At 57.5% G+C, this 27362-nt stretch overlaps 1 protein-coding gene across 1 annotated transcript; it reads left to right on the top strand.

Annotated features, from left to right (window-relative positions):
* Nucleotides 1–1141: 1141 nt before the first annotated feature.
* Nucleotides 1142–23615, top strand: LOC119103527 (tropomyosin-like). The gene is given in 12 exon segments (XM_037227107.1): nucleotides 1142–1197; nucleotides 6681–6833; nucleotides 8432–8557; nucleotides 15426–15559; nucleotides 16731–16848; nucleotides 17488–17558; nucleotides 18714–18789; nucleotides 19695–19757; nucleotides 21300–21332; nucleotides 21334–21370; nucleotides 23517–23566; nucleotides 23568–23615. Coding segments are annotated over 11 exon segments (855 nt in total). The 5' UTR covers nucleotides 1142–1197; nucleotides 6681–6719; the 3' UTR covers nucleotides 23601–23615.
* The last annotated feature ends 3747 nt before the right edge of the window (nucleotides 23616–27362 follow it).

The raw sequence follows: 27362 nt of genomic DNA, 5'->3' as shown, positions 1-27362 counted from the left end.
AGAATATACTTTTTGCACGCTTCTACCTCGTGGTGTCGCCCTCCCTCATTTGCGTTAATACTGCCTGAAGATGGCATCATAGGTCAGTTATCTATGGTAACTACGCACTCTGACATTTGGCATCTTGCGTTATGGTGGCGTAATTTGCTGTTTTTCTCACATTTTGGTCTAAAGGCTTTGCCTGTTGGTTGCAACTGTAGGCTACATCAGAGTCCAAACAAGCCACCGCCATAGGTCACCGACTTAAACCGACATGTGCCGACTTAAGCTAAAACCCACTAGCCAAACCCACTAAAAACCCTCTAATCCTTAAGCCCGCTAACTAAAACCCACTAAGCTTTAAAACCCACTAAGCGTTAAAGCCCACTAATCATTAAACCCCACTAAGTCTTTGGGCCCCAAAACTAGGTCTTAAAGCCAACTAACTAAGCCGGCGTGTGTTTTTTACTTTTCGCTTAACGCTCTGTAGTAGCCTGATATATGGTATACATAGGTATAACCTTGTATCTCTTTCAGGGGCCCTAGCTCACCGAACATGGCGCTGCCTCACCTCCTAAAAAAAACACGTCAACCTCATTGGCAAAAGCGATGGAGGGAGGTGTCTGGCATTACTCCTGCCTCCCTTCCCCTCGCTCCGTCTCCCTTCCACCTGTGGGTCTCGCTGCCCCAATGCTTTTTATTAAGTGCCATCTCTGATAGTATACTGCATCTTAACCCCTTTGATGTGCTGCGCTTTCTCACCTGTACAATACGCGTGTGTGCCAATGTGCCAGGATTATCAGGGCATAATAACAGCTGTTGACCTAAATTTTAATTGAAACACGACTCGCAAACAGATTGAAAAAAAATATTTTCCGCGTGATAAGGCGCAATGTCGAAAATTTTTCGTAAGTTTAAATTCAAGGTCAGGTTAAGTTAGGTCAGGTCGAACCCGACAAAAAGCCCTCCGGAATGCACTCTTCCCCTTCAAGCATCCCCAAGATCCCCTTCCCAATGCAACACCCACTACCCGATCATCGTGGCCGCGCCCGCCCGGCACGCGCATGCCCGGAGGCAACCGGCACCGGGTATGGTCAAGTAATGCTATCCGCGCGCGCAGGCGCAGTGCGGTACATTCCGTTGTCGGTGGCCGCGGCGCTCGGGGCGCCCACCAGTCGAACTCGCACTTGGCTGCGTCCCGGACTCGTCCAGCTGCAGGTACGAAAATACGCCGGCGCGCTCCGCGCCGACCGGGCGAGATCCGCGCCGCGGAGGTGTGCTGTGCAGTGAGTGCGCGTGCAGTGTCTGGCTACGGTAAATCCAAGTCTCGTCGAATGATGACTCCGCTGGATCTGGATGTGCTGGCAGGGAGTACCAGTGTGATAGACCGGAGAGAATCAGAAATCTTGCTATAGCTGACCTGTTTACCCAAATGGCGTATCCTGTACCAGCTTTTTATTTCAGAGAATCGGGCAAAATCGAACGATGAAGCATACCTGCACATACTCATGTATAACTCCTAGATCTGTTTATTCAAGGCCTCATTTGTATTCACCTTTGGGTATTTCTTTTTGTACCATTGAGGGTTTGGGATGGCTACCCTCAGTATATTTTAGTGATACCATGGAAGCATTTAAGACTACAGGTGCAGTGACGTGAAAGGTTAACGAGTTCCTTTGACACACGTGGTGCGGGAGCGTTCATAAATTACGCTACGCATGGAGGGAGAAGGGGTTTGGATGCGGTGTAAACAAAGCGTAACAAGTGGGACAGACGGGTCCAAGACAGCGCGACGTGTCGCCCTAGTGAGGTTGCAAATTATACTTAAATATCTTTAAATATTGTAACACGAACCCCGGGGAAGGATACTTTCACCTGGCGTAACCAGCGTGTAACCGGGCGTAAGGTTGGAGAGATGGTGAAATGTATGACGGGATTTATGCGTGGCTTCCAAACGAAGAATGCCATTCATTCATTGCACGCAGAGCCAGTACCCTCCGTCGTATTTTCTTAAATGGGGACATCAGGCTTGTTTTGAATGTTTTACTTGCGAGGGCCGGCCTACAAAATTTTGTATCTGGCATGTTGGAAGCTGCCTTAGAACTGAGCAGGGAGCAGCCAAAGTCCTTACAGATAACATGCTGGCTGGTCGTGCTGAAACAGCAGTCATGTAATCAAACGCTCCGTTGCGAGGCGAGACGTTAAGCGAACTACAAACGGCCCGCTTCAGAGCAGATCCATGAGCAGAATAGATCCATAGGTGCTTCTGCAACATGTATCTTAGTACCACGTATCACGTTTCAGTCAGAGGCTCGCATACTGTTGAAGGGGTCGGGCCCTCCAACTGATTTCAGATTTCAACGGCAGGTTCTTCCCATATGGTCATGCCTGGCAATACCTCACAATCAGAAAATTACTGCTGGACCTAGTCATTTGGAAAGTGACACCTCCTGTTTGGCCCCTTTTGCAAGTGCTTACAAAGCTCTGTAATGTATCATGAAATGGGTTGTGCCAAACGGTATCTGCAGTGGATACCCTACCTCTTACGTAGCCGTCTCAATCTTGGTCTTATCTAATTGGTTCTTATCGGCTCTCACTTCAATTTTGGTCAGTATATACCCCGATACTGGTGGATTCGCTCCCCATGCCTCCACCAGCCTGCTAGCTATCACTTGTCATTGGAACACGTATCCGCACTGTGCTCCTGTTCCAGTTCTGAATTTTTAGGTTTGGCATTGAATAACGGTGTCATGCATTTTCTGTGGCTGCGTATCTCGCTGTCGTGTTTTAGTCGTGTGCTGGGCCATCCACCGAACAGCCGTTCTTTCTCTCCTGAGGTTGCGTCGCCGGCCCGGTGAAGTCCGGCGTGACGCGCGGCGCCCCAGACGATTTCGTTCCCGATGTGGGTCAGGGCCACGGCTGGCCGCACCTGTAATGAGGCTGTTAAACGTGCCTGAGTTTTTCACGAGGAAGCTACAGCGTCGGCTGAGAGTGAGAACGGATCACTTCTCAGGCAGACCAGACGTCCCCGAAGGCCCCCGTTTGAAGAGGGAAGTCAGGGTTGCAGATCAAGGTTTAAGGCTAAGCGCATCAGGTCTGACTCACCAGCCAGAAGTTGGGTGCGCAGGTGTTGGGCTCGGCGTGCCTGAGGCATGATGACTGCCTATGGCTGTCATCATGGTTACCGTGACTGCCATTTGCACTGGTGAGCGCAGTCACCAATGAGTGTCGCCAGGACATCAAATCACGGCGTCTTTTTCTTCGCACGATAGCAAAGAACTGATCTCTTAAATGTTTCCCCTAAATGTTCTACAAAATGCACGTTAGGAAAGTAAGACAACGGTGGCCTAACAGTAGCCACAGTTGTGTGTGGTGCATACTCTCGATGGTGGTTGGCTGCATTCTGGAACAGGAGAAACGAAGCATCTTTGCTCACTAAAGCCGCGTAGGAAACGTGCTGCGGTTGTCTTATCAGGCGCTTGATCATATCGCCACAACACAGCACATGGGAACCAAAAATGGGGCCCTCGGGCCAAAGAAAAGCAACCCAAGACCAACGTGAAACCATGCATTTTATTGGCTGCAATGCACGGGCAACGTCGACGTCACAGGAAACGCCAAGTTAATTCACGCTTTGTGCAAAATCAACAGTGGAAAGACGGGACTGGTCCAGTCATTTCCGGTGTCCTCACGGGTACCGCCCACATCTGCCCTTCGCCTGACTGGTATGCCAGGTGTGTGCTCCTGCCAGATGCAACCTTCATCTTCTGATATATTCGGTGTTTATCCAGCGTCAGGTTACGCGTTTTGGAGCCCGTCCAATGGCGTCCTGCTGAGATTTTGCCTTGTATGTCTCGTCTGTTACCAAGGCGTGCTGCCATTTTTTGTTGTCTTTCAGGAGGTCTCACAAGGGCCATGTTTGTATAGATGTAGTGGTATGCAGCATTCGTGGAGTTGTGAAGAATGTTCTGCGTTAATGTTTTCCCTCCTGCGTAACGCTATCCACCGTAAAATGATAGATACAAAACATTGGTAGGTAAATTTTCTCACATAAAAATTTTAAACTTGTTAAAATATTTATGAATATTTACCTTCAGAAGCTCTGCTAAAATTGGCATCCGCGGTAGCTCTGTCAAAACTGGCACCCGATCGCAGGTGGCGAAGAGGCCCCAGGCCTTAGTGCCAGTGGCGGTGTTCGGGTTACCCCACAGGATGCTCGCTCCTGCTGTTACGTCACGCTCATCAGTTACCTCCCCCATTACATCACCGCGACACGGACTGGACCTTCTCCGCCTGCGAGCCGGCCATGTCGTGCCGCCGCCGTCGGCTGGTCGGCGGTCGGCCGCCACGCCGGCGCCCGTCTCGGCCGGCACGTTGCAGTCTCCGCTCTCCCGTTACAGAGGCAGCAATCTGGGCCGCCGACGGCCGCTCCCTCGCCGCCCGAAATAGGTCCGGGCGCCGGCGGCTGGCCAGCGGCCATGTCCCGGCGCCGCCGCCGGCCGCGGCACCCCGTCTTGGAACACCTGCGCGCGCCGGCTGACCCCCCTAAAGTGACAGCAGTTTGGACTGCGCCCGGTGACTCGAGCCAAAATCATGACGCCGTTATTTTGCTATCTTTTGGAAAGCGACTGGCCACTCCATGTTAATGTGATATCAAAAGGGTAGGTTTTCACGGGCTACGAGAATATCTGACAGACATTCCATGAGGTGGGATCAGTTTCCTGCTCATAATTTCTATACCTGTTGAATCCTGGCGCGAGTTACCCATATGGTCATCCAAGCTGAACGGAAGACTTCAGCTGTTTGTTGATTTGCTTCGCTGTTGCAGTATCCATGGGCTCAGGGGAAGCGAGATACGGTTCGGCATCATTAATGCAATTCTTTGGTCACTTGCAGTTAAATATCTTAAGGCAAGTCATGTAAATACTTACGTTATCAACGTTTCAAATTTTTGTCTGGGGAATATATGCAATGGTTTGGAGGGGGGCCTGGGCACGCCCCTTAGACATAGCTGGTAGTCGAGTTTCGTTTTGCTCCTTACAAGGCGTCTGGGCGGACCTCGCGAGACTAGGTCCGTGGCTGCGCTCTGCCCTCGTCGCTTCGCCGAAAGCTAGTCCACATCCCCGTGCTATGCCTATCGGACCCGCCGAAGCCCCACAGCTGCAGGGCTCATCCGGTCAGAGCGGCGCCGGCGCCGGCGCCGCGTGACGCGCGTGACGCCACATCCCGGCGCCGGCGGGGCTGTCGGGGGGGGCAGCGCGTGACTGCCAGGCGGCTCTCTGTCGTGCGGGGTGCCCGTTTCCCGGCCGCCCCAGGCCGATGCAGTGCCAGCTCCACCGGGCGACAGCAGCGGCCGGCCGGCCGGGCGACCTTCGGCCGGCGCTCTGACCATATTTGGCTCGCGCGCGCCGCTCGCTGGGCCGACCTTGCCGAGCCGACCGCTGCCTGACCGGCCGGTCAGCCGGGCTGCTGCCGAGAAAAGCCGCCGCCGGCAGCCACGCCGACTCCCTCTGAGTCAGCCGGCGGAGGCGCGAGTCATCCGACCGGGGCCGCCGGGGCGCCGCCGGCCGCTCCGGTGCGCAGAGACCGGGAGCGGGGCGGGGCACCGCTGCGGGGCGAGCGGCGGCACTGCGGCCGGCCCAGATGTCCCAGTTGTCTGGACTTGTGTCCCTTGGGTACCGATACTTCGAAAGATCACCGATGCAGGCAAAGTGCATTGCCCTGCCATATTGGCCAGCCCGTGGTGTGCTCCCTCCGAGCACACCCGCGCCAAAGTTCGTCATGGCTGACCATACAAACAAACCTTCCGTTCAAATGATTTGTACCCCAAAAGCGAAATATGACATCAAGTGGGCCTGTGCAGGTCGCCAGGTCCCCCGCCGGCCTCGATGACCCCATTCGTGCTGGGCCGTGCGTGACGCGGCCGGTGGGCAGCCATCGCCGGCCGGATGTGGGTGCAGTGACGAGCGAGCGGGCCTTTATTTCGGCGCGCGGACGGCCGACGCGCCGCACGCATAATGCGACGCCGCCGTGGCGGCTGCGCGCCGATTAGGGTGACACGCGCGACCCGTGTTTGGGCGGGGTCGGTCGGCTGCCACGGGACGGGGCGTGGCTGGGTGGGCTGTTGTCCGCTGGCAGGGGGGCAGGCGGCGAGGCGCAGCAGTGGGGTGGGCGGGGAGGCAGGCACAGGGGCCGGTATGGGGCAGGCATGGGGCGGGCAGGGAGGCTGGGCGGGAGGCACAGCAGAGAGGCAGACAGAGAGGTTCTGGTGAGGGGTGCGCCTCTTTGTTGACATGCAGGGATCTATAGCGGCGTTGGACTATGAAGCCAAATAAATAAAGCACACGGGGCACAGATGACTGATGATGGATGAAAGCTAGCGGGCTGCATTCATACGGTAACTCTTCTGACAGCCTCTCGTCTATCACACTGGCCTGTCATGATATTCTTTATGCCCAGGTCTTAAAATGGGAAAATGTCGTTGGTATGGTTCAGTCAGTAATTACGCTGTTTTCGGTCTGATTTCACATGTTGGGCCATCTAGACACAACCGGTGATGTTGCAACCAGCTTGAGTGTTGCATGAACGTTTGAAGCATTTGGCCACTCTCACCAATGACTCACGATCGATCCAGGTGTGGTATCGAAATGTGTGAAGGCATTTACATTACGCCTCTAACTACATCTTTATGCTCTTGGCAGGGTTTTCAGCGGAGGTAGCATCCCACAAAGTCGGTCAAAATGGAGGCCATCAAGAAGAAGATGCAGGCGATGAAGCTGGAGAAGGACAACGCGATGGATCGCGCTGACCTTCTGGAACAGCAGGCCAAGGATGCTAACCTCCGCGCCGAGAGGGTAGGTCACGCTATGTTGGGGGGGGGGGAGGAGGCCATCACACCTGGGACCAAAATTGCCTGAGCGTAATGTGCAGCCAGACAACATGACGGGCTACGAAAGCCCAATGCAGTTAATGCCATGTCCAATGGACGGTTGTTTACAAAGTGTTTCATTTTAGCGCCGTGTAATAGTGAAATCTGGTCTGAGGTTGTAAAATGGTCAGGACCTTTGGCTTGTTTGAGTCGCAACAGCTGTCTCTATGGGGTGGAATGCTCGAAGACGTTCTCTTCAAAATGATTGTAATTTGCCATAAACAATTAAGAACATTTTGGTACCATAGATATAATATATTTATATATATAAAATATATGATCTTATATTTTGGTCTCATCCCAAAACTCACCCAACGTGCATATTCTGCACGGTGACTGAAGCAACTCTTGGCTTTGAGCATTCCACCTCTCATATGATTCAATTTCTTCAAAACGTAATCTTTCAGTAGACCTATGCAGTCGCGTAATGAGCTTACGCACCGTCAGACTGTACCATGTAGACGCAGATAAATCGAGCTTTTGGGCTAGGCCTAGGCGTATCACCGAAAAATATTGATGTCCTTATTCTTGATGCTATTAGCAGGGTTTTTGTACACTCCAGAATAAGCGTCCATATTTGTTAATCGTCCTGCCTTTTCTACAGCATAGTGCATGTTTATTTTTAGTTCTAAGCACTGAGTGCTTGCTCAAAGTGTTTTTTTCATAACGTGCGAAATCTCACGCAGTTGAAGAGTGGAAATTCATTAGTAATGGGAATTCATCGCTCTTGTCATCTTGACAGCGTAAATTGCTATATTGGACACTAACGTTAATGTTTACTGTGATGTATATGGCTTGATACCATGGTTCAAACGTGATGTAGACGTTTTCAGGAACAAGTAGGTTGCATGGTTTTTGTGCTTAACTACTGCGTGTTGAGTGACCGGGTGAAGTGGACGTATTGAAAAATTATCAAAGTATGTATGGGGAAGCTTTATCTTACCACAAACACACAAATTCTTTGGCGTCCACTTCATTCGCGCTTGTATATGTGTGCCCACTTTTCATCTATCCCATGAATTAAATTATGTGTACTTATTAACTAATGCCCCCCTTCTTCAGCATTCTTGACCAGATTCGCGCTTCTGTTTCATCGCTAAAACATTTTGCAAACGTCCAGCCTTGACGACCGCCACGCTGATCCCCTTTTCACTTAAAAAAACTTCTTTTGATTGAAACCACGTGCCGCACGTCCCCATTCTTTCCTGTCTAATTTTTGTTTCGCCTTTTGGCCCACTTCCGGTCGGCTTTGGTGTGCTGACCCCGGCGTCACCCTGGCGTGCGTGTGCGGCACTTCTAACGCGTGCTCCGTCACTAACCGTCACTGTCAGGCGGAGGACGAGCTGCGCGGTATCCAGCGCAAGCTCGGCACTCTGGAGAACGACTTTGACATGGCGCAGGAGGCGCTGCAGGCCGCCCAGGCCAGCCTCGAGGAGAAGGACAAGGCGCTGACCGCCGTGAGTACACCCTCCACAGGGTAGCGTCGCGTAGCTAGGCTAATCTGTAGCCGTATGCGCCCTGTAGACCGAGGAGGAGCTTAGGGCCCTCCAGAAGAAGCTGCAGCAGACCGACAACGAGCTGGACACGGCGCAGGAGTCGCTCACCAATGCCAACCACAAGCTGGAGGAGAAGGACAAGGCGCTGGCGACGGTGAGCCGGCGGGACGCGCCGTCCTCAGGGGACGTCCGCCCAGTCTGCGCATGCGCCAATAACGCTTCTTCTTCGTCCTTGACTTGTGCCCGGAAAGGCGGAGGATGAGCTGCGAAGTATCCAGAGAAAGATGCAGACGCTGGAGAACGACTTTGACGAAACCAGCGAGAAACTGCTGAGCGCTAATAATGAGCTCGTCGAAAAAGATAAGGCGTTGACGAATGTGAGTTAGTAGGCGGCCCGTCATAGGTCAGTGTCACCTTCACGGCCGGCTGAGCCGAACTGGTGGCACCGAAGGAGCCTGCTCTGAGCTGGAATGGTGTTATATTAGTTCCGATTTACTCCGCTGTAGCTCTGCATTGTAAAGCTGAGTGCAGGATCAGGTGACCCCGTTGACAGAGCTGTAGCTGCGGACCCCATATGATCATGTAGTCGCAGCGCCCAAAACCCCAAATACATGAAGCGATACCTGTAGCTGTCACTGCAGTTAGTACAAGAAAGTAGGGTTAGTGGCGCAAGATGGTTTGGCTTGGTGAAGACCTTGAGAAACCATAGCGAGATGCCAGTTGCCTATCGCTTCGTGTTTCAAGGTTTCGAACTGGTGGTAGCTAGTTTTGGACTTCCAATGAGCGCATGGGTTTTATGCCACCCAAATGAAACTTTTGTGATACAAGCTATTCATGGGTTGTGTTAAGGTACACGGAAACATCGGCTACTGTAACCCCCTTTCAGGCAGCCCTCTGTCTTCAGTGACCTAATATTGTAGAGTATTTTTTACTAACAGTGTTTTTACTTTGTCGCGGCAAATGCTTACCAACTGACTTTGTGCATATTTTGTATTACTGTTTTGCCGTCTTCCTGTGCCATTTATGTCATGCAATCTGTGAATCCATGCATTCTAGGGGTTCACTGTATTCATATTTGCGGTTTAAAAGGGAATGTGGCCCCACTAAAACATGTGAACTCGAACACACAGAAAGTTGGAACAGCTTCTTCTGAGTTGCCCCAGAATTTGCGTTGTAATGATTCAGGGCAGTTTTGGCATCAGCTTCGCCCAGTGGAAGCCAGGTGTCACCTGCTGACGGTCTCAGTACGGGAATACATAGGCGTATGCCGTTACGGACAAAAACAAGAAGAAATGTGGCATTAATTAATGATCTGTTGGGACTAAAGATAGCTCTTTCTTCGAATGGATATCTTCTCAAGCAACTATGGAAAGCAAACTTAAAGACGTTTTTGTAAGACCTTATTCCCGTAACAAGGCATGATGCTGCATTGTGTGCCGTGTGGTCCCATTTTGTTCCGAGGGCCTTGGCTACCCATAAACCATGGTAGCCGTTTATTCATACGTTTGCTGCTTGTGCGACATGTGTAGAGTGCACGCCCTCACGTCATGAAGCGTGCTAGTGTCACCACGTGGTCAATGTGTACGAGGTCCATATGGTCAATGTCAGTGCTCGTCTCTCACGCCATCTGTACCCAGCGTGTGTCAGCTACGACATACAGCTTCCGTCGTGCCGCAGTGCGTTCAGAGCGTTTAAAATCCGCTCTGGTGATGTGGAGGGATCCATGTGCCAAGTCAGCGGTGGATGTCCATTGTCTCCACGCGTGATCGCGTGTCAGCTGGCGGGCCGTCATCCCCGCAGCTCTCCCCAGCTGGCGGCAGTCACCGTGCATCCACGGGCCGCAGGCCCCTTCTGTAGCCAGCCGGGGCCGGCAGTGTACTCACGATGCATCGCCCCCACTGAGCACGGACCTCATTCAATGTGACACTCGCGGGGCTTCGCCCTGTCTGCTCACGGCCCTTCGTGACCTGACCTGACCTGGCTTGGGTGAGGAGGGCAGTGGGGGCTGCAGAGCAGCCCGCATCAGTACCCGAGATCGCCTTGTGTGGCGTGGAGCCCCGTTCTGTCTCCTGAAGCCCCGCTCTGTCTCCCGGCCCCGGGCGGGGCTCCGTACCGCTCCGGCCGAATGACGAACTAGCATTCAGAAACGCGGTCAGCGCGCCTCGGGAGGAGCGACAACGGTGTAAAATAGAAGAATGCGCCATACGTAAGTGGTCACACAGTTAAGGCACCAAACGTGCTTGCATGGGCTGCTGCTCATGAGCAATCCGGGATATGCCTTCTAACTTTTTAAAGTCACAAAAAGTTGCTATAAGCGCATTCCACAAACTTGAGGGATAAGACAAACCTTTATCACACTTGCAGTAGATTGTTTGAAAAGCTAGTTCATAGGAACAACAGTGCGACGTTAGCGCAATGTTAAGCACCCTCACGAAACGAAAAAAAGACAGGGCAAACAAGGTTTCTTGAGCACGCAGGAAGCGCTACTCGCGCTGAAGTGGCGTGAAGTGTGGGTCATAGGTTGATGCAGGCCTTGCAGGCAGTTTCTGCGAACGTTTTGGCGCACAGCCGGTCAGGGGAGAGCTTGGAGGGGGAGGGACGGCAGCTGACGAGACTCCAGGAAAAGCGAAAATAATCAACAAACTCTACAAACGTGTGTCAAAGAGCGATGGCGGCAGCTCTCCGGGTGTCTGAAAGAGGGTGACGCTAGGCGAACCCGCCGGCCTGGCTGAGTCGACCCAGCCGCTGGCGGCGCCGGCGGCGCTCGCCGCAGCCCCCTGGCTCGCCGCCGGCGGCGGACAGAAATATCCACCGTCGGCGTGACGTCACGCTCCTCCTTTTAAAGTCATCGGCGGCCGTCGGCTCCGACGCGCATGCAGCGGGCAGAGCGAGCCGTGCCAAGACCGCGTGCTGTCGGCTGTGCGCGACTCGTGCCCGCCTGCGTGCCGACGCGCTCCGCCGCTGTGGAGAGTGATCTGGTGTGAACGTCATCTCGGCGCCGCGGACGGAGTGTATTTCTCGAGTTGCGAGCCTGTCTGCTTCGGGTTCGGCCTAGCGGCGCATGCGCTGTGGGTCGGGCTGTCTCCGGGGCCGGCAGCGTCGCGAGTTTTGCTCCTGCTCGCGTTGCAGTTACTGGTCGCGTTGAGGGAGGAGTTTAACGTAGCAAAGCTCTGGTTTGGAACTCTGACAAGAGATGGCGCTGCCATATGTTTACGTAATTGGGTGATGCTCTGACCATCAGCTGACTGCTTGTGCAACGCAATATGGAGGAGAGGGGAGGTGCTCGCTCCTCGCGCGACCGGACAAGGAACTTAGTGGCTAACGTGGACGGGATCAATGGGAACTTGACCCCCGCAAGCTCGACATCAAGTCTTAGTGAATTAGACAATGCAAATACGGACAGTGACAACAACGAGGTGCGGCAGCGTCGCAGGCCAACGAGTCGTAGTGGAACAGCAGGCGCCTCAAATGTGATGGACGATGAAAGTGATCAAGAAATACTCGAACTTTCAAAACTCCGGTGCAGTGGTGAGAGGACAGAAGTGGTGGCCGAAAGGCACAACAGGCGAAATCGATGTGCAGATTATCCAGGCCTCGCGTTTGGCTCTTCAATCTTTAGTTCGAACACCATGATGAAACTGAATGTTATTAAGAATGAGCTCCACAACATCATGACAGTTCAACTGAGGAGGGTAGGTACTTTTTCATCCAGGTCATGGGACCTGTCGTCCGTGTTCGTGTGAGGCCGACAGCAGGGATGTAGTTCCACAAAATTGGGAGGGCAGCTGGGTGGGGGAAAATGCTTAGACCTCCCAATCTCCATTATAGCAGCTGGTTTCTCCCTGCATCTGGCCCACTTTCTTCTCAAAGTGGCTAGAGCCCATTATTGTTAAGGGAACTGCATTCGTGGTCGACATTGTCCCAGGTACATGTTCACTGCCCACGTACCTGTACTCTCAATCGTCGGTTGTGACCCGTGTGGGCGTCGCGCTCATTGTCAAGGTCGTTGTCCATGTGCCACAGCTGAACCTTGGATCTGTCCTGCTGGGGCATTTAAAACAAACAGTACTCTGCCACTTTTCAGATGGCTTATGTGCACGACGTAGTCATACAGATAACCTTTCGTTTCACTTCAATATGTGTGCGGTGCCCGGAATTTCGGAATGTTGTCCCTTGGTTCACAAATCTCAGAGCGCAGTTGCTCTCAACCTGTCAGCCCATCCCTTCGTTACATCAAGCTGTTCGGGAGCTCGACTTGTAGCTTGAGAATGTCACGTAGCATGACTCGAAGTGAAAAATGTGCGTGATGGTCGCAAATTGCAGGAGTTCCGGCAGAGCTTTGTTGGGCGATTTTTCCCTTCTGTTGAAAACCACTGGTTGGCGCATGCATTCCTATTCCTGCTAAGATGGAACTCATCGTTTATGGTAGTGTTTTGCGCCTTATGGAGATCTGACCAAATTCAGCGACGTCATGTGGCTCACTTTTACCCCCTGAATGGTCAGATCTATCATGGAGTTTCGGGACCATATATGGAACTATACTTTGCCGCGGAGGCTTTTCGGCCGTCCAGTCACCGGTCGCCAGGCGTGCTGGGCGGAGGGCGGTGTCCAACTGGCGGTGGTGTGGTGTCGGAGATTGGGTGCGGCCTGTTTGGTGATAGCGTGTTTTGCCGAGGGAAAGGACGAAACGCGTTGCAAAAATGTCTGGTGGTCAAGGTGCTACTCTGCTGGAGGTTCTGAAGAAGAAAATGACCCAAACTAGGGATGAATTGGAGGCCAAACGTGACGAGTGCGACGAGCTCAACAAGCAGCTTGTTGATGAAACCCGGCGAAAGGAAGAAGTGGGTGATGTGTGACTGTTCTGGATGGACTTGCATTAGTCTGACCCATTTTTTAATGACTTGGTTCGTATGCTTGAGCTTGTGTATTCCATTGAAGTTTTTCAGTGAGTCAGAATCATATTTTTATGGCGAGGTATCACCAGCGCCATTGATTTTCTCCCGCGTACCTTGCAATGCTCGGCGTCTGCCGTAGTGCTTTTTATGTTCACGTTCGCAGTTTTGGAAGAAATTATTCTTGACTGTTTTACTGCATTCATGGCCATGATTGTAGGAGTTAAGGCTATGTACGAGCAGTGTCTCAAAAGCATCCATGACGCGCTAAAACATCCATTGAAGAAGCCCGCAGTGCTGGGTTAAGTATTTCGTTTAGCGCAAAAGATTGAAGAAGATTCGTGCTGCTAATTGGGCATCTCAGTGATTTTGGACAGTGGGTGATTGAAAGTGCGGAAATCCTGAAGTTCTCATCCCATTCATGGTCACTCGCGAAGCTTTTGAGCATATTTCGGATTTATCCTGTTTTTGTTCAACAGAACGCCACATCGGCAATTAAAATTTGATCACGAGTGGTGGCAGATGTCTCTCCCTTGCTCTCCTCAGTTCTCCGCCAATGAGTCAGCTGACCGCTCGATGCGGCTTAAATCCCGATCCTTCAAATATGCATCTGCTACGTCATCGGCATTGCATCCTACCGCCATCCACCATCCACATCGCAGTGGTTGCAATCTGCCGGAGTCATATCGTCAGATTAGGGCACCTTGTAAACTGATACAGGCCTGTGTGCACCCTGGCGCGGCCCGGTGGCCGCTGGTACACCATGCCAGCGGGTGCGGCCGGCCGCCGTCCATGGCCATATAAGGGCGGATCGGAGTCCCATTGTGGTATGCCGTTGTGACGCGGGGGCTGGAGGGATTGGTGAACTTGCGGTGCAGTCTTCATCGCGCGCGAAATCGGTGAGTCAGGGGTCAGCCTGAGCCGCCGCCCGGTCAGGCTACAGTCCCGGCGTCGGGGGAGGGGCGTGCCGGTCTGGCGGGGTGACCTGTTGCCGGGCGGGCGCCGCCGTACCCGGCCGGCGTTAGGCCTGAGCCGAGCATCGCTGCGGCCGGCGGGCGTCAGGCCTGAGCCGAGCGTAGCCCCGCGCCGCCGCCCAGACTTCCGAGCCGTCTCCCGAGCCTCCGAGCCGGCCCGCCCGACCCGCCGCACCGCCCACTCGGCGAAAGCCGACCCCATGCGTTCTGCTGACGGTCGCGGAGGGAGGGACGAAGTGTGCGGGCCGCCTCCGACAGTGGTTTCTCCCGCTGCCTTATTTGTGGCTACCGGGTGAGCGGCCCTTCAGCTGCTCTCTGACAAGCCGCCGGCGTGCCGGGTAGGGCACGGCTAGTTTCACATTTGAAGTCCTCGTCCGTCGGTTCGTGCTGTGGAAAGTCAACTGAGGCACGGACGCACAAGTCGGGAACTCATCCGGACCCTTGTGCGGCGGTGCGCCGCCTTCGGTCACCACCCGTCACGGCAGAGATCGGGATCTGCCGTGTTTTCGGAACAGTCGTGCCGCCGTGCGGACAGACCACCAGAAAAAAACGACGCGTCCGCCGGACCGTTAACGGTCTGCCGAATACATTACTGTCCTGGGATGGTGCGTGACAGAGGTGCCGCGCGCGTCACGTGACGTCACGCGGCCGGTGCCCACGTCCCCCGGCACACAGGGCGGCGCGTGGCGGCAGGCCCCGCCCGGCAGCGTGCGCATGTGTCGCGCGGCACCGACATGTGCCGTCCATCCGCCCCAGGCATGTGCCGCCGTGATGTGCGTGGTGTGATTGTCGATGGCGTGCTGCTGGTATGCCGTGCGGCGCTCGTTGGGCTGATCCCTGTGGTGTGCGGCTGCGTTGTCCGCCGTGTGGCGCTGTGCGTTACAGCATGCTGTGCGAGGTGCGGTCTGGAGGTGCGGCCCGCCGCCATGTTCGGGGTGCGGTCCTGCGCTTGGTCGCGCGTAGGTGGTGAGATGTTTGACTCGTCGGGTGCCGTCCGCTACGTTGCGGTATACATTTGGTTTGTCCGTGTGCTCTGTTGGCAACGTCCTGACGCTCTGTGTATTGGGGACCAGTGCCGGCCCTGGCACTGGACGGTGCGAAGCGCTCGTGACGGGTGCTGTCTGACGGCGGGCCCGCGTGGCCGGCTGTGCCGCAGGCTGAGGGCGAGGTCTCGGCTCTGGGACGCCGCATCCAGCTGCTGGAGGAGGACCTGGAGCGCTCCGAGGAGCGGCTGGCCACCGCCACCACCAAGCTGGCTGAGGCGTCCCACTCCGCCGACGAGTCCGAGCGGTACGTGCGACCCTCCAGCACAGCACAGCACAGCACAGCACAGCACAGCACAGCGCAGCGCAGCGCAGCACAGCACAGCACAGCACAGCACAGCACAGCACAGCACAGTACAGCACAGCACAGCACAGTACAGTACAGTACAGTACAGTACTGCACAACACAGAACAGTACAGCACACAGTACAGCACAGCTCAGCTTAGTGCAGCGTGGCCGAGCGTCGGCCGCTGACGTTGATATAACAGTGCAACAACGTTCGGAGATAATAGTTGGGTCAAACTATGGGAGGCCCACGACGGGGTCGGACGGTGTTGCGAGTCGACCTCCGGTCGGACGGCCCTGTCCACCGACAGCCCGGGCACTGTATACACAGCGCCGCCTTTGTGATGTGTGTGCATGCCTTGCGAGTGTGTCAGCGTCCGCTCTCTGAGCGGGCCCGAGCGGGGCGGCCGGCCAGTGCCGCAGGTATGTCGCCTCTGCACTCTGGCCGAGCCGCGCGCCAGCGGTGTGCTCTGGACCGAGCCGTCATAACCAGAACCTGCGTCGCACCCTAGGTGATAACAATTAGATTGTCCTCAAGTCGAGCATTATTCCAGGCTGCGTTATGTGGCATGCTTTGTTTTTGTGCGTGTTTCTGTGTTGTTTTTGCGTACTCCGCAAATTTTGCGATTTGTAACGCTATGAATATTAATAGCCCACTTCCATGTGAATCCAGGGAGCCTCTCCCGGACCTCCAATTGACCATGTTGCTGGCGGTGCATGTATGCGTGGTCGCCCGTTTCCCTTTAGTTTTCACCCGAGGTCAGCTGCCGCCGCGTGCCGTGAACTAACCGGCGTGAACACGTGCCCGCACGCAGCGAGCGCAAGGCGCTGGAGAACCGGAACCAACACGGAGGAGGACCGCGTCTCCATCCTGGAGGCGCAGCTGGCGCAGGCCAAGCTGATCGCCGAGGAGGCGGACAAGAAATACGAGGAGGTAGGGCGGCCGCTGTGCTGGGGAGGAGCGGGCGCGCGCGCGACTGTGCGGCCTCGCCGGGGTCCGGCTGCCGCTGGCTGGTGACCGCCGCCGATGGCGCCGGCCGGGTCCCGGCGGGGTGAGCTGGCCGCCGCCGCCGGCTGCTGGGAAGGGACGCGGGTCGGGACATGCTGTCTGACGCGCCGCCGTCCGTGACAGCATGCGCAAGGTGCTGGAGAACCGCAGCCTCTCGGATGAGGAGCGCATGGACGCTCTGGAGAACCAGCTGAAGGAGGCCCGCTTCCTGGCTGAGGAGGCCGACCGGAAGTACGACGAGGTGACCGCGCGTGACCCGCCCTCCGTGTGGCTAACGGCCGGTGGTGTGACGCGCGGGTCCACACTAACCGCACGCCCGCCCCCAGGAGTGTGGACTCTCGACAGGCGGGAGCGACAGGCGGCTGCTGTAGGGGGTCCGTCCGGTCCTGACGGCAGTGTAGCTGGTCCCCGCGACTTGTTCACAGGAATGCTGGTCGCTCCCGAGAACTGCGGCTGCATGGTCAGCGATGGTGGCATGCGAGAAGTGTGTGGTTTGATGTCGAATGCACATGATACAGTCACGCAGGCACACACTAGGTTTGTTGTGCGTCGGTCCTCTTAAGTTGCCTTCTACACACACTTGGAACGATCATCACGCTCAAACCATCTTGGTAAATCCGTTAACATGCTCTTTCGTCGTAGAGTCTGTGCCACTACTATGGGAAGCTTAAGACGTTCTCTGTGTAAACAGGGACACTTATTGATTTTATCAATTCCACATGAGGTATAAAAAGAATGTCAAAAAGATTACGAAATACGGCGTCGCCGCTCTTTGACTGGAGCCGGCTCTGAGGCCAGTCTGGGTGCGTCGCTGCGCCAGCCAGTGCTCTGATCGCCGTCAGCACACCACTGACCGGGCCGGGCCCGCTGCTGTCGCCAGGTGGCCCGTAAGCTGGCCATGGTGGAGGCCGACCTGGAGCGTGCCGAGGAGCGCGCCGAGACGGGCGAATCGTGAGTGGCGTGCCGTGTGTTGTGTGTCAGCCCGCCCCGCCCCAAGCACGACCCTCCACAGGCGCTCCCGCATGGCCGTGCCGCCGTCGCCCGGCGTTTGGGCATGCGCAGCCGTGGTGTGCGTGTGTGCTGCCGCCGGCGTGTGGCGTGGTTTTCGACTGGGTCCGGTGGCCCACCGGCCGGCATGCGCCTGATGGGCCCGTGTGTGCCTGGCTCGTTGACAGGTGGCGCGCAAGGTGGTCATGCTGGAGAATGACCTGGAGCGGGCCGAGGAGCGGGCCGAGACAGGCGAGAGGTGAGCAACGCCCCTGGGTCCGTCCTCCCCTCCCCCTGCCCCCTACGCGCACACACATCAGCCCAGCAGTGAACATGAAGTCACAGACGGGACGGAGTAGTTAACTTGGCACCGCTCTGTTGTGCTCCGGGGAGCCAAGCCCAGCAGCGGCCACAGCGGTAGGCGAGACGGGAGCGACATCTGGGATGCACTGGTCTCCCCCCCCCCGAGCCCCACCTGCCCCTACGCGCGTCAGCCCACCAGCGGCTCGAGATATCCGTACTTCAATGTGACACAGCTATTCGTCCCGGGTTGCCTCCATCACATGCCCAACATCAACGGTCAGGGATGTCGACGCCCTCGCGAACCCAGACCGGAGACCCCTGGCTGAGCCGCCGGTCCGTCCCACCGCCGGGCGTGGCGGGACCGACAGGGTGCCAGTGCCCTTCGTTCACTACACCCACTGTCTGGTTGAGTGGAGGGAGGCGAGGCGTGAGTATTCCTTCACTCGTGCTGGCACCACACTTTGCTGTGGTTCGGCCTTTGGTGTGCTGTGAATGTGCCTTGGTCTGATGCTCTCTGCGCTGTTCTCGGTCTGCACTGGAGCCCCGTCTCCCGCTGCATACGTTTGGCTTGAACAGCAGCTACATGACGCGGCTGTCATTTCCGTCTCTCAAGCGGTGCTGCGTTGATTGAGATGCATGGCGCCTCGCTGGCTGTTTTACATAGGCGGAGAAGAGTGTTGGTTGTTGCCCGGTGAGGCATTAATCCGTCGCCAGAGCAGCGCGGGCTTCGAGGCATGGCTCGACGGTGCGGTGTGGCGTGGCGCGTGGGCCGACTGTTGCCACGCACTGACGCCGTGCCTCTGGTCCGTCCCGCAGCAAGATCGTGGAGCTGGAGGAGGAGCTGCGCGTGGTGGGCAACAACCTGAAGTCGCTCGAGGTCTCCGAGGAGAAGGTAATGCTGTCGTCGCGCGTGGACCGCCGCCGTCGAAGGGCACCTTTGTGTCGGTCATCGACTCGTTGAGTTGCAGGGATGCCCTCCCGGTAGACACCTTTCTGGCTTTCGATGATTCGTGTTTGGTGGGTGTAAAGCTGTGAAACTCAAGACATTGTGTTCATGGGTTTTCTACACCGGGTTTGGACCGAGCATACTTGTATTACTTTCCTTCTCGTGATTGGCCCCGGACCTTCTGTTTAGTCATACGTTTATGCAGCTGATTGCGTGCACCATAGCTGCATCAGTGGGACGCTGATGCGGTGAGGTCAGTTGCTCCTTGACCCAGCATTGGTCGCAGTCTGTTGCGATTGGCAGACAGTGGGCGGACAAAGGCCTCGCTGATTGACCCCGTTCCGTGACCTAGTGAACCTCGTCTGTACGGTATGTGTGATTGTTTCGGTCATTGTTCGACGGCGATGGCGCGGGTATTGGTATGCTGCAGCAGCGAATACCCGCTCGTCACCCTTACCCCTCTCACCGCGCGTCCGGCAGCCTGACCCGTGGTGGACATACAGCCTGTTTTTAGGGGCGGAGGGGTGCGGGTCTTTCCCCTATCTCATTGGGGCGTGGCTGGAGTCAAGCTGGGCTGTAATGTGGGCGGTAGCCGCTCCCTGGTGGAGAGTCGCCACCATCGGCGGGCGGCGAGACAGCCGGGGTGCGGACGCTGACCTGCGAGCAGCGGGGTCGGCCGAGCGCCAGCCGCTTTCTCCCGACCCTGGGACGCCGCGCCGGGAGGCTTTCTCTCCGGCCTGGGACGGGCGCGGAGACACTGGGTCAGGGCCACCCTGGCGCCGCTCGCGCCTCGTCCCGGCCGCTCCCCAGCGGACCCGGCGCCACTAAAACGCCGCCGGCTTGTCCTGTAGGCCAACCAGCGTGAGGAGGCGTATAAGGAACAGATCAAACAGCTCACGAACAGAATGAAGCAGGTAACCGGGCCCACCGAGCATGTGCCGGCCGTCCGGCGTCCACGAGCATGGGGTGCCCCTGGCTGGCGTGACGTGTCGACAGGCGACGGCCGTGGACGACGCTCGCCGGCACTCTTCTCTCTAGCTGTCGACCCCTCCCGAGCCCGGCCCGCGCCCACCCCGCCCCGCCCCGACCGCGCGGCCTCCGCGGCCCCACTAACCAGGACGGGCACGGTGCCTTGCCCCGCCCTGCCCTGGCCTGGCCTGGCCTAGTCTGCCCTGCCCTGCCCTGCCCTGCCCTGCCCTGGCCTGGCCTGGCCCTCTCCGGCTCGACCCTTCGCTGTGCGTGCCGTGACGTGACCTCCGTTCTCTCTGCGCTGCCCGCCGGCTCTAGGCCAAAGAGCGCGAGGAAGAGTACGAACGCCAGCTGACAATGTTCACTCAGCGCCTGAAGCAGGTACTGCCCCCTCTCGCCGCCGTGTGCTAACGGTGTGCCGTGGTCTGACTAACTGTCGACGGCATGGGGGGGAGGGCGTGCCGTGCGCTCGTGCCACTCACGCCGTCGTGTTCCTCTAGGCCTCGCAGCGTGAGGACATGTTCCAGAAGCTTCAGCACGACAGCGAGATTCGGTGGAAGGAGGTGAGCCTCCGCCGCCGCCGCCTCCGCCGCCTCCGCCGCCGGCGCCGTGCCAGCGCCGCTCGGGGCGTGGATAGCCGCGCCGCCTGCTCCGAACGGGGGCCGCATGCCAACGTTCCTAAAGCGGCGGATGCTTTCTCTGGCGAGCCGCCGGCTGTATTCTGGCCAGATCGGGGGCAAAATCGGTATGCGCCGTGTTCGTTTACAGCACGGGTCGTTAATGCCTCAGTAAAACTGGCTAAAAGCAGTGGCCCCAATCGGCCCTCATGCAGCAAACTGCTGTCGGCGCATATCTCCTTCCTCGTTGTGTCGGGGTGGGCTCAGATTTTTTCCCCTTGCGCTCCTGCCTTCTGCTTCTTTCCTGGCGTCTGGTGTGGCCCGGAGTTACTTGCGCGATTTCATGGCTTCTGAAAAGCTCTTGAGCTGCAGGCCGTGGCTTGTTAACGTGCTGTACGATACTGCGGTAAGTGCACTACCACGTAAACGGACCGCTTCACCTGCGCCGCGATAAGCTCAACTCATCGGCCATAATACGTGTTAACTCCAACTGTGTCGCTTGTGGCCGCCTTTCGTGCCTCACGAGGCTAATACCGAGTGGCTTCGTCTGCGGACGTGCCCGGAGGGCGCCGGGTGGTGCGCCGCCCGTGCGGCACACGCCGCTGGTCCGGCACGGTGATCGGTGTCGAGCGAGGCGCTCAAGCCCGTCGCCTAGTTAATGCGCGTCAGACGATTCAGTGCGGCGCGTGTAGCTTCCGACGCTAACGCGGTCGACTTGAGTGCAGTCAGAAGCGTGTGCTGATGGGCTGATGTGTGGCTGTCGGCGCGGCGGCCGGCCCGGCTTCCGTCGGCCGGTCGGCGGTGCGTGGCCGGCCGGCCGCCGTGCTGTGACCGACGCCATGCCGTCCGCTGACGCCCGCTGCCCGGCAGGCTGAGGCCCGCGCCGAGTTCGCCGAACGGTCGGGTCCAGAAGCTGCAGAAGGAGGTCGACAGACTGGAAGGTGCGTGGGACGGCCGCTGCCGCGCTGCTGCTGCTGCCGGGCACGGGGGTCGGGGTGGGCCTGGGGGACTGTGGGCTGATCGGACCGGCTGTGTCTGTCACACGGTGACAGCCGTCTGGTGGGGGTCGGTGGTGGGCCCAACAGGCTCCGCTCCGTGTTCATTCCTGGTCCGGTACGTATGGTCGCCATGGGCAGGCTCCTGGGTATGTCTGTTTGTGTTGTGGTACGGGTTCACCGACGGGGACCCAACTGGACACCCCGGATTTGTCATGGATTAGATTCATCTGGAGTCCCTGCCGTAGATGTTGGAGTCCCTCCCTTAGACGTTGGATTCGGGACTAAGGCTGAAAAGTTCCCACCATGCTGAAGCGGGCTGGGTCCGGTTCCCTTACCAACGACCATTTGTGTGTTACAAGCAGCTCATTCGGATAAACTCCGCGCGGCCACCAGTGCCTACTAGCCAGGTAATAACGCTCATGTTATTCGTTAACACGCAAACACGCGGTACCCAGACTTGTACCGTACAGCATCCTCCGAATCCCGGGGCAACCGTCATTCCTCTGGCCTCTGACCACCTACCGGGGCTGTGGACCGCGTGACGCCTCGCTCGATGGCATGTCTGCGTTTTCTACGTTTTTGGCATGGAATGACTAGACAGAAGAGTTGCTAGTGAATGCCAACCGCGCCCCAGTTTGCACTACCATTGACCAGTTCGTGCTCGTCGTTTTTGCCTGCATGGTTTGGCTGCGAGTGTGTTGTTTTGGCCGTCGGGCCGCGTGCCGTTTTGTTTCGTTTGCCGCCTACCGGTGCGCGCCGCCTGGGTGTGCCCCGCTTCTGACCGCGACCGGGCACGTGCAGACCAGCTGCTCGAGTCGCGCCAGCAGCAGAAACAGCTGGAGGACGAGATGGACACTACCCTGAAGGACATCCAGAACCTGTGAACACCGTCCAGTGCATGTGTGACCGGCGAAGGCGGGCCAGGTGAGCCGCGGGCGGTGCGGGACGGAGCGGTGGCCGTTCCCCGTGTGGCGAGGCATCTCCGCCAGGTCGCACGGCCGCTCAGGAACGGTCGCCGGGCGGGACGTGACGCGCCGGGCCATGGTGTGCGGTGTGGAGCTCAGGTTTGGATGAGGCGTAAGTCAGTCAGCCGGAAGAAGGGCCGATGCAGCCGACTGTAGGCCGTCCAGTGCAGGTATTGTGACTGATTTGCGTTCTGTTGTTTTTGTTTGTTTTGTTTTTTAGATGCATGTCACAGTACGACTGCCAAGCTGCAAACGTAGGGCCGATTCCTTCCTCACCAATCTTCTCCCATACACAGACACTTAAGTGCGGGTTCGGTGGACGGACGCCGGAGCTGGCCGGAGCTGGGAAGAATGAAGTGTACTTTGTACTAAATGTACTTACTAAATACAACTTGTCTCACATCAGCCAGTTAACGTGGTCCTGGTATAATGACGTGATGAAGAACCCTTGTGTTGAAATCGCTGGGCTATGTTGTATGTGGGGTCTCCTCTGCTTTGCTAACGATGACGGCTTCTCTGCAACGGACGATAACAATGACCATAACAACAAATAACTATCACGCTTCATCTGTGCGCGTTTCTGCTGCAATAACGTCTCTGAAATAACTCCCGGCTGCCTGTTAACCGAGCCGTGCTGGCCACTGGAGCTGTTGTAACACCGCCGCCTTAATACCGAAGGGCTGGCTGCTGGCTTTGTCTCGGGTGCATGCCAGGTGACTGAGGGCTGCTCGGGCTGACCGCGGGCCTGCCTTGCAGACGACCTGGTGCACGAGAAGGAGAAGTTCAAGTCCGTCTCGGACGAGCTGGACACGACCTTCTCCGAGATGTCGGCCTACTAAACCGCGTCGCTTGCCATCCGTCCGCGGCTCGCCTGCTGCACTCTGCCTCTCCCTCGCTCTCTCTGTCTATCTGTCTGTCCGTCTTCTCCTCCGTCTGCCGGTCTGTGTGTCCGGCTGTGGGCCCTGCTCGGCGCTGGCCGGGCCGGGCCCGCTGTCCGGGCGCCGGCCCCGCCCGGCCGTGCGGCGGCGGTGAGGACGCGCCCGTAGGTGGCGCCCGTGTGGGGGCGGCCCCGGCCGCGGCCGCTGTCTCCGCTGACCGCTGCCGTGTGCCCGCGCCGCCCGCAGACGAGCTGGTCAACGAGAAGGAGAAGTACAAGGGCATCGCCGACGAGATGGGACACCGCCTTCGCCGAGCTGTCCGGCTACTAGAGCGCGCCGCGCGCCGCCGCCGGCGCCGAGCGCGGCCGGCGGGCACGGCCCGGGGTCGGGGCACGCGCCGGCCGCGGGCGGGAGCGGGCGGCGCCGGCGCGGGCGGGCGCCCCGCCCCGCTCACACTGACTGATGATGCTGACCCGGCCCGCCCGCCGCCCGCCGTCCGCCCGCCCTGCCGGCCGCCGGCCGCGGACCCCGCCCCCGCGCCTCCCCCTCCCTCCCTCCGGCGCAGCTACCGGCAGCAGTCACACCCTGTGAGCACCAGCGCCGCCGGCCCTTCACTCTTCTGTACGCCGCATGCCCTTTCTGGCAGGTTTTGCTATGTATTTGTTAGGTTGCCCGGAGCAGATGATATATTATTATGTATGGGTTCGAGTGGTGCTGAGGAGCGAGATGTACGTCGCATTTCGGCTAGAACGCGTCGAAGGAAACGGAAGTGAAGCACACTGCAGACTGTACACAGCTGTATGACGTGACAAAAGAATCTAACAATTTTAAGCCTGACGTGCTTTTATTATTCGGAGTGACCAAGCCGAGAAGCGTGAGGGCGTGAGAACTTGGTAAACGTCAGCGGGCTCGAAATTAGGCCGCTGCCCATCCATCAGGGATCGCCGAATCGAAGTCGAAGGTTTTCGTGCGGTACGAGCTGATGAGAAGCGGCGCCCTGATATCAGCGAGGTGGCAACTGGGTCGGTCGGGCTAAGATCGGCAGCTGACTACCGGCAGCTGCCGGCCGTCAGGCGTCTGTCGACCGCTACCACTGACAACTGCCAGCTGCCAGGCGTCGGTCGACCGCTGACTATTGGCAGCTGCCAGATGTCGGACGACCGCTGGACCACTGACTATTGGCAGCTGCCAGGCGTCGGTCGACCGCTGACTATTGGCAGCTGCCAGATGTCGGACGACCGCTGACCACTGACTATTGGCAGCTGCCAGGCGTCGGTCGACCGCTGACTATTGGCAGCTGCCAGATGTCGGACGACCGCTGACCACTGACAGCTGCCAGCTGCCAGGCGTCAGGCGCCGGTGGCCCAGCGTCCTGTTACAAGGCACGCGCGAGAACGGAATGTAACTATTGCGGTTTCTGATGTGCTGCCAGGACACGATGGCTAGGTACACATATTCTTGTCTGTGATGCGGTGTCTCTACCCGTGGTGGGGATAGCCATCAATAACATCAAATGAGGTCGGTTTTATGGAAGCGGGGAGCGCGCTGCATTCACATCTGGCGTAGGTTAAAGCTCGACGCGTAAATCTAGCACCGATTCGCGAATGTCATCACCGCGACCTCCGACGTATGCATTCCGGAAGAAACAACTCTTAATCATTACAGCGTCTAGAAAGTCAAAGGTCCCTTTCGAAGATCATTACAACCCGCGCAATGCTTCTCTCGATGTCGTGTGGGCGCCTGAGCAATTCATCTCGGAAAAACGAGAGCCGCGTCGCATTAAGACCGAGAATACACTGAACAGGGAATAGGGATGCTTGCAACCAAGGCGGACCCATAGGTGCACAAAACGCTCGCGAAATGTCCCGCTCCCCGCGCGCCCCCAAAAAAGTGCGTTTCAAGCATTTTATTGAGCTCAAGCCGTGCGTGTACTATCAGAACATAGGCTTTCAGCCTTTGCGCAGCCGACACCAGCAGAGACTGCGAGGGAGGCTGCACAGCGACACCGGCAGAGGCTGCGGGGAGGTTACACCGCGACACCGGCAGAGGCTGCGGGGGAGGTTACACCACGACACCGGCAGAGGCTGCGGGGGAGGTTACACCGCGGCACCGGCGGAGGCTGCGGGGGAGGTTACACCGCGGCACCGGCGGAGGCCGCGGGGGGGTTACACTACCCGAGCTCCTAGGGCCGGAGGCCAGCGCTGGCCGATCTCGCGAGGCGAAACAGCTCAAGCCTCCAGGCGGGGCTGTGTGTGGTCGCACTCGTTGGACTCGCTGATCCACACGCAGGTGTTGGCCAGGCGGTCAAACACGGTGCCGCTGGCGCACTCCTCCTGCCGGCACCGGAACGGGCGGCGTCGGACACGGACACCGACAGGCGGGGAACGGGCCGGTGGGGTGCTGGCCCGCCGCGCCCCTCCACCCGGCGACTCCGCTCCCTCGACGGGGCCGCCGGCTTCGCATGAGCATTGCGGCGTGTGGCAGGTGGTCACGTGATGTCGGTCGGCCCGCCCGTGACTCGGCACCAAAGCCAAGGCGCCATCACGACACATCATCACTGGTCAGTTGTCTACTGCACCGGGGCCCGGGCGCGAACTGCATACGTCGCCCCAAACCGCAAGTGTCGCCAGTGCATGTCGAACTGCAAGTGTCGCCAGTGGATGTCGAACTGCTGTGGTGAGCTGCGTTGGGATGTTCCTCGATCGGACACCAGCCGAGACACCGGCTGTCCGCGAGCGCACGAGTGGCTAGCGCTCACCTGAGTGGCGTCCCAGTGGTCGCCGTCACTGACGCACTCGTAGAAGATGGGCGAGCACATCTTGTCAGGGTCCGGGTTCAGACCATTCCTCTTGCACACGTGGCTGGGGGAGGGTGTCGGCGGCGGGTCGGTCGGCCGGGTGGTCTGTAACAGTCGCCGACAGCTGTCAGAGTTGCGGTTTTATGTCAAGTGTTCTGAAAAGTAAACTTGTTCTCAACGAGCCTGGAGCCCAAAGTTATGCTCTGCTGAATTAAACAAGCTGGTTTTCAAAAACTTTAAGTGATCCTCACAGTCATATGCTTCTTCCTGTTCGCAACATTTGCTCGGAACTGAAAGATCGCATCGCTTGGCAACGTACGAGCAACTTTATTTGCAACAACAGTAGATAGGTATTAATGCCGCTACTGACAGAGCATAGTCCCGCGTCACTAAAACCCGTATGAATAGATGCCTGTCTTAGAGCATTTCAAGCAGTGTGCGTGAAACTCTGTAAAACTGCTCGTTCTCATGGCTTATAACTTAGCAAAGAGCCATCCCGAGTACAACGCATAGGTAGTTGAGAGACGCGTTCGTCAGGAACTCGGCGAGAAAAAATGTAAGAGGTTCATGGATACGAAAGGATGATATTCAAATCGCAAATTTGAGAGTCGGAACATTGTTAACGCGTGGTCGACAGGGTTTGCCATCGTCCAGGTTACAACAGTTGGGGACCAGCGCCTTCCTCCTTTCTTATGGATTCGCACACAATCCGGAAGGGCACAGCGGCAATGTCAAACACCCCGGAGGAGACACAGTCCAAGCGATGGCAGAAAGTGGGGAAAAAGCACTGGAAAAAAAAAACATCAGGCAGTGGTACACAAGACGGCAGTGGACACCGTATGAGTCTGTGGACCCGAAGGCAGCAGACACCATTAGAGCTGTGGATCCGGTGGAGGTGAAAACCGTCGGAGTGCTGGGCTCGGCCTCGACTTACCCGCAACCTTGCCGCCGGTCCGTGTGCAGTCCCTCCCCCCCCCCCTTCCCGCAGCCATCTCTCCGGTCCGGCCGCAGCCGCTGCGGCAGCCCTCTCACCGGTCCGGTGGTGGGCGTGGGTCCGGTTGGATGCGGGATGTCGCCGTTCAGGTTCGTCCAGATGGCTGTCATCAGCGGATTAGGCGCGCCGAAGCCGCACAGGTTATGGAAGTCGTCCGTCTCGATGGACCACACCATGCTGCCACCCAGGCCCATCGACTTGATGTAGTCGGTCTGGTTGGCAGACATGCCCGGTCAGTTGACCATTGGAATGGGGGCGATGGTGTTGCTGATGAGTGCGATGGTCGTGCTGATAAGTGTAA

Source organism: Pollicipes pollicipes, unplaced genomic scaffold, assembly GCF_011947565.3.
Source record: "Pollicipes pollicipes isolate AB1234 unplaced genomic scaffold, Ppol_2.1 Scaffold_5724;HRSCAF=6776_pilon_pilon_pilon, whole genome shotgun sequence".
NCBI lineage: Eukaryota > Metazoa > Arthropoda > Thecostraca > Pollicipedomorpha > Pollicipedidae > Pollicipes > Pollicipes pollicipes.
This window is presented reverse-complemented; position numbering and strand designations above follow the sequence as displayed.